The sequence below is a fragment of the Chenopodium album genome, chromosome 25, assembly GCF_948465745.1.
Source record: "Chenopodium album chromosome 25, dcCheAlbu1.1, whole genome shotgun sequence".
In the NCBI taxonomy this organism is placed as follows: domain Eukaryota; kingdom Viridiplantae; phylum Streptophyta; class Magnoliopsida; order Caryophyllales; family Amaranthaceae; genus Chenopodium; species Chenopodium album.
Window position 1 is genome coordinate 35,581,273 of NC_137858.1, and position 7,226 is coordinate 35,588,498.

Here is a 7,226-nt window from a genome sequence, read left to right on the forward strand (position 1 = left end):
TTGCAATGGGGTAAAATATAAGGGACGGAGGGAGTATATATTAAGGTATTGGCCTAGATGCCCAGTGGGTAAGATTAAAAGCTTGTGTACGATAGGTGCAATTTTAGCTACCTTACCTTATTTGTTGTCTATGTTGCCATTTGACTCATTAAACAATAATGTTTAATTTTCTACAAAAAGACCAGAAATTAAAATTCAAGAACCAGACTGGACTAATTTTGCTTGGACCGTATCCCGACTTAAGCAATTTTAGATTTTTTTTAATGATTTTATATTATGTGATGGAAAAAAGAAAAAAATAAATAGATATAAGGAAACTGTTTTTTTTTTTTTTTTTTTTTTTTTTTTTTTTTTTATGTATAATTTTTTTTACTATATAAATGATTTTTTAAATAACTATTTTGAACGTTTGATACAATTATACTAAGTACCCATACTAAATAGCTCATAAAATAAATTTTGTTATAGCATATCAATTGTAAAAATTGAACATTATAGAAATTTTATTCAAAATTGTAAACTAGAAACCACTTCGGTCTAAGATTAATTTTTTAGGGGATTTGGACAAAACCGAACCAAAGGCCAGCTACAAAATTTCATTATCTTGAGTATCGGATCAACTCTCTCCACTCTAGTATGGTATAATTTTTAAACACCCGTAAATATACGTGTAAAAGACAAATAAGACTTTTATATGAGGACGGATGAAAAGCCCATCATTCTCCCTCTATCTTTTGCATAGTTGTACTTATATTTCCATTTGGTTCATACAACACACCCATAAGGCATATCATATGCACACATTCACACAAACACCAGTTGCACACCAGAGCAGTAGAGATACAAATACCACAAAACTGAATTTTGTTTTCTGGTTGACTTTACAGCGTGAATCCCAAGAACCCCCCAAAAGGTGGGTCCCACCATCCTTCCCCATTGGAGCTTCTTCTACGGAGAATCTTCGCTCCTCCCAAACCAACCACACTTTCACAGGAATCATCTCTTCCTCCTTTTCTTTCCCTTCAAACAACCCACTTCACAAGAGAGAATTTTTTTTTTTTTGACCTTTTTTTCTCTTCATTTTGATTTGGCAAAAACAAAAAAAAGGGGTCTTTGATTTTCTCTTTTTTTTGGGTTGAAATAATAATAATAATTATTATTATTGTTGGGATTTTTTAAGTTATATAGCCAATATAGGTGGTGTTTTTGCCTCAACATTTCTGACAATTTCTTGAGGCTACTTAAAAGAAAAGAAAGAAAGATTGTACCACATTTTTTTGGGCCTAGTTTTTTTTCAGGTATCTTTTCATTCATTCCCTACTAATTTTAGTAACTTTGCTGTTTGTAATATTGCTTTTCATTGAGCTCCTTTTGTTATGTTTTTCAACAACCTTAATTTGGGTCAAATTTGTTTTCATTGCCTATCTATCATGTTGTTGGATTAATATTTTCGGATGATAACTAGCTTAGTTGGTCAAGTCATCTCATCGGGATAATACCCAAAAACTGAGATCAAATCCCTCTTGTCTTTGTTGATGGCTCTATGTACTCCAAACAAAAAGAAAAAAAAAATGTGTTAATTTCTGATTCAATGATTTTAGCAAGATTGTAATGGGCTGCTACTTTTGTTAATACTTTTGTTCTTGTGCAAAGGCTTAACAAAGAAGCTGTCAAATAAAAAGTGTTGTTCATGCCAACCCAACTTTGAAAGATTCTGTAAAGATTGTATTTTTTAAAATTTTTTTTTTACTCATGTATCAGATTCTTCTGATATTTTTCCACCCTTAATTGTAAGTTGGTTTGGTCCAACTTGTTGGAAAATATTTTCTGGGATTCTCAGATTTGGTGGGGTTTTTATTCCTTTGTGAATTTGATGTGTATTTTCATTTCTATTCTAAGTTATGTCATCAGCTAGCTTCTTTGACTGATGATGATATTGGATACAGAATGAACTTTTAAAGAAAGTTGTGACCAATCTCAAAGGAATGAATTGATTCTTGTTTTTTCTCAGTGGTTGAGTAATAACTAAGGATTTATTAATAAGTATTCGATTCCTATGATTGATTTTTATTTGATTCCTTTATGTGAAGTTCTTTAATTGGTAATAATTTTATTGGACAAATCTGGATTCTCAGCAGGCTAAGATAACATTATAATTTTCAAGGGGCGACGAAATCTTGGAAATGCTTATCTCTTATTGAAGAACATCAGCTTCTGTTTTGATTTAGTGAGTGGAGGTATATTTTGTTTGATAAGGGTTCTTGAAACTTTGTAGAAGAAGTGGGGTTTTTTGCTGATAAATGGATGATGCAGTTTTTCATTCTAGTGTAGCTGTTGGAGCTCCATCAAGTTCTGCAATGGAACTTGATTATATGGATGAGCTCTTGTTAGAGGGATGTTGGTTTGAAGCATTTGATGGCTCTAATTTCTTTCAGCAAAATGCTTCGGCTTCTGGTGCTATATTTGACTCTTCATACCTTTGGCCGATGCTAGAGGTGACAGATGAAAAATCGAGCATGAACTCATCACAGAAATGTGGCCATCAAGCGAGGGAAACTTCTGAAATGGTTGATAACTCACCTCTAGTTGATACCCAAATGGGAGCTCTAGTCAGCATGTCTAATGGTCAGGGTTTGGTTACTGATTCAAATCAGTGTGACAAGTTCTGTGATGACGGTTCTGAGCTTAACAAACTGTTGTGGATCAAGCCAGGGCTAAATAGAGCAGCATCTACTGTAATGGAAAGGTTGTTTAAGGCTCTCGGCTACATAAAAGATTCAGCAAAAGGCAAGGATCTTCTCGTCCAAATATGGGTGCCGGTTGTTAGGGGAAGTACTCGTATTCTGACCACTGTTAATCAACCTTTTTCAATCAACTCTGGCAGCTCACAACTTGCTAGTTACAGAAACATTTCTACCAATTATGAGTTTGCTGCAGAGGAAGACTCCTGTGTTTCAGTGGGTTTGCCTGGGCGGGTTTTCTTGGGTAAAGTCCCTGAATGGACTCCTGATGTTCGATTCTTCAGGGTCGATGAGTACCCACGAGTTTCTTATGCTCAGCAGTGCGATGTGCGTGGGACACTTGCTCTCCCAGTTTTTGAGCAAGGTAGCAGGAACTGCTTGGGTGTTATTGAGGTTGTCATGACCACTCAGAAGGTCAACTATCGACCAGATCTTGAAAGTGTCTGCAGAGCTCTCGAGGTTTGTTGTCTCCATTTATCATCATTAATCTGCTGTTTCATTATGACTTTAATTTATTCGTGGCTTTTTAACCTGAGCAACTATGTTTTGGAAGGTGACTAGATTTCCTTATAAGAGTTGTCTTATAACTAGTTGTTTTATTTTTCATCTTTTGTCAGAAATGTATCCTAAATTTGAGTAGTGTTCTGACTTGATTTTAAGAAACTTTTCAAAAGTTGATATAACTTGCAGTTTCTCTAAACCAGAAATTGTTGTTGTGAAATCAATATATTTTGTGATCTGTGTAAATAGACTGGATAATAAAAACGTCACAAGTAGCTTAGCCTATTCCTTTCAACCCCTTCCCGGCCTCCCCCCTTCTTGCTATGATGAATATGACTTTGACATTTGCCCTGTCCTTCTCAGGCTGTTGATCTTCGAAGTTGTTCCGAAATTCCAGATCCTCAGAAATCAAAGGTAACTATTGTAAACTCTTTGGATAAAGTACAGTTGATTTTTGATAACTTTTTGTAATGAGCAGAATTTTCATCATATCAGGAGTTCTGCAGTTCATACCAAGCTGCCTTACCAGAGATCCTAGAGGTAATAAAATCTGCATGTAGTAGTCATGGGCTTCCCCTAGCCCAAACCTGGGTCCCATGCATCCAACAAGGCAAAGAGGGGTGCCGGCACTCTGATGAGAACCTTTCCCGCTGTGTGTCCACTGTTGATTCAGCTTGCTTTGTTGCTAATCCTTATATGCAAGACTTCCATGAGGCTTGCTCGGAGCACCACTTATTTAAAGGCCAAGGTGTTGCTGGGAAGGCATTCATGACAAATCAACCATGCTTCTCAGAGGACATAACAACTTATTCTAAGACGGAGTATCCACTTTCACACCATGCTAGGATGTTTGGGCTTTGTGCTGCTGTTGCCATTCGCCTTAGGTGTATCTACACTGGTAATGCCGACTTTGTGGTGGAATTCTTCCTGCCTACTAATTGCAGGGATCCTGAAGAGCAAAAGAAAATGCTTACTTCACTATCAATCATTATACAACGGATTTGTAGGAGCTTGAGGGTTGTCAGTGACAAGGAGATAGAGCAAGAAACATTAATGCTGAGTAAGCCCATGTTTTTTTGATTGATTTTTACATAACTGAAATATTTTTTCTGAATAAGAAGCTTTTACTGCTTCAAATCATTTCAAATTGATTATTTTTCTAGCACTATAAAATTTGCTGATTGTTGATTAAGCTGATACTTTGACAAACTGTTTTTTTTGCTGGTTGTCTAGATTTTTTTTTTTTTTTTTTTTTTTTTTGCCGTTTTCTAAATGTACTTACTTCGAGTTAAAGTAATATTTGACAATGGAAAAATATTTGGTTATCTAAAGTTATATCAAGTATTGACAATGAAAACGAATTTTACTGAATTTTATTGTCCGAAGGTGAAGAGAATGCATCCTAACAAAGTAACTGTTATTTCAGATGATGCACTCCATAGGAATAAGGTGTTAAAGGTGGAAGATACTGTGTCAGCTTCGTCTCAGGAAGAGTCATGTGGGACTGCTCTCCAGGAAAGAGAGAGAACTAGGAGTCTCTCAGTTCCTCAAGAGGATCAACAAAGGGAGGTTCTGGCTGGGAAAGTCTTGAACCAGCATCCGTCACAATCCTACATGAAGGGAAGTCCAGGTAGTCTAGATAATTCTGCAGTTGGTGATGGGAGTTTCTCAACTTCTGGAAAACCAGGGGACAAAAAGAGGGCCAAGGCAGAGAAAACTATTACATTGGAAGTTCTTCGTCAGCATTTTGCTGGCAGCCTAAAGGATGCTGCAAAGAGCATTGGAGGTATGCTGTTATTTTCTTTGAATTTGGATAGTTGAAACCCATTAATCATTTTTTCTGAAAAATTTAATTGAAACAATCAAGTATTAATATATTTATAATATAAGTGATGAGTTTGAATAGCTAGGAACTATGTTGGGGGTAATTCAAGCATTGTGAACACCAATTAGGCTCTTGAGTTTTGAAGTGCTAGACTAGTTTTGAAGTGTAGGAGTGGACTCTGAGGATTAGGTCACTTAGGTCAGTTAGGTGTCGTATGCTTGCTTGGGCGAAACGTTAGGATCTCTCCTGCATAGACAGATGAAGTAGGCTCGTATAGTTGTTAGCAAGAGATTGAAAATCTGGCAATATTTCTACTTTAAAAGAATTGACAAGAAAAAGGTACAAGAAAGAAATCAGATAAAAAGATGGAACTATCAAATTGAAGAGTCAAATCACCATTGAAAGCACTTGTATAATTAAACTATTAAGAAGCATACAGTCCTCCAACCTCTTCTTTCTCTTTTATTTACTCTCTATGGACGAATTCTAAGTTTCTAACAATCATAATATAAAAATCATGTTTGACGCTTGGATCCACATTGAGGTCTTCATACATTGTTAGAGCTTATATAAAATCTTAAAATCTAACTATTTTTCTTCTGTTGCAGTCTGTCCTACCACTTTGAAAAGGATATGTAGGCAGCATGGGATCAAGCGGTGGCCTTCCCGAAAGATAAAGAAGGTTGGTCACTCCTTACAGAAGCTTCAAGTTGTGATTGACTCAGTTCAGGGCACCTCTGGTGCTTTGCAAATTGGCTCATTCTATTCAAACTTCCCCGACTTGGCTTCCCCAAATTTCTCAAATACTAGCCCCTTTTCAAATTCTAAGCAAACTGATCCTCCGCAACAAACAAAGGAGCTCGAGGGTACTGCTACATCAAAATCTCCCACGTCCTCCTGCAGCCAGAGTTCTAGCTCAAGCCAGTGCTGCTCATCCGGGACTCAGCAGCAGCCTTCTACAGGTAATAAAGCCTCTGGTAAGCAGGATTCTCAAGGAGGAATTACCTTACGTGAAGGTGCCTTAAAACGAACAAGAAGTGAAGCAGAGATTCTTCACACTCCTAGTCAAAATGCTGCAAACAATATATCAAGGTCCCTGAGCCAAAAATCTCTGATTGAGCTGCGTAATAATATTGATGATCGTCCGCCTCTTCCAAAATGCGGGGTCCAGATGATCCAAGTAGATGATTCTTTGAGGGTCAAAGTCACTTATGGAGAGGAGAAGATCAGATTTCGCATGCTTAGGAGTTGGGGGTTTAAATATTTAGTGCAGGAAGTAGTTAAGAGATTCCGTATAGGTGAAATGAGTGGTTATCAGCTGAAATACTTAGATGATGACTCTGATTGGGTATTGTTAACGTGTGACGCTGATTTGGAGGAATGTGTTGATATAAGTCAATCATCTCAGAGGCAAACTATCAAGCTCACTCTCCAAGTCTCTCATAGTCATTCAAGAAGTTCTGTTGCAAGCAACGGCCACTTATGACAGTTGGCCACCCACATAAGAAGTCGATGTATGTATTAGTGTTGAGCCTTTGGTAGCTTAATGTAGTTATTGGATGTCCAAAGAAACAAGATAAAAGCAAGACAAACAAACCGTCTCATGAGAATTTTCGTTCTCAGGGTTGCTGCTGGAAGGAACGGCGAGTAGATGTTAAGCTGAATCACAATATTCTTGTAGCAATTTTTATAATTAGTCTGTAATATATGATACCTCATACATTCAAAGCATAAGCATATAAAGCTTTATAGGTATGAAGGTCATAGTTACCAAATTTGTTGTATCTTTGCCTGTATGTTTTTATTTAAGGCAATGAACCTTGATATCTTCTCAGCAAACTGTACCATAAGTTTCCCAATTTCCCCTATATTTTTAATTTCATTATTTTCAAATGAAAGTAGACTGTACCATATGTTTTATAGATTGTAAAGTAATGTTTGAAGTTTATGTAAAATGTATTTTATGTACAAAATAAATTACATTTTGTAGAATACTACAGTAAACAGCGTGCATAATACTATGATAGTGATTGATATTATTGTGTATACTTATGGAGCATATATGCACATACGGAGTGTTCCGTGGTACTATCTTTGTACTATCTTTACACGTACTCTTGTTTGAAAATCCTAGATCCGCCATTACCTTGAGTTCATTA

General features: G+C 36.5%; 1 protein-coding gene across 2 annotated transcripts; it reads left to right on the top strand.

Moving 5' to 3' along the window:
* Positions 1–813: 813 nt before the first annotated feature.
* Positions 814–7,106, top strand: LOC145613234 (protein NLP4-like). Of its 2 annotated transcripts, none has more exons than XM_081668297.1 (6): positions 814–1,298; positions 2,136–3,200; positions 3,606–3,656; positions 3,738–4,302; positions 4,669–5,028; positions 5,676–7,106. In XM_081668297.1, exons 2-6 carry the CDS (start codon positions 2,301–2,303, stop codon positions 6,551–6,553), a joined length of 2,754 nt encoding a protein of 917 aa, XP_081524423.1. In that variant the 5' UTR covers positions 814–1,298; positions 2,136–2,300; the 3' UTR covers positions 6,554–7,106. The 2 variants fall into 2 exon arrangements, with proteins under 2 accessions (XP_081524423.1, XP_081524424.1); XM_081668298.1 differs by having other exon boundaries at positions 2,139–3,200.
* Positions 7,107–7,226: the final 120 nt, after the last annotated feature.

Coding starts and splice junctions, on each gene's coding strand:
- LOC145613234 (XM_081668297.1), top strand. CDS start 2,301: ATGGATGATGCAGTTTTTCATTCTAGTGTAGCTGTTGGAGCTCCATCA. Junction 3,201..3,605: donor GTGTCTGCAGAGCTCTCGAG/GTTTGTTGTCTC, acceptor TGTCCTTCTCAG/GCTGTTGATCTTCGAAGTTG. Junction 4,303..4,668: donor GCAAGAAACATTAATGCTGA/GTAAGCCCATGT, acceptor CTGTTATTTCAG/ATGATGCACTCCATAGGAAT.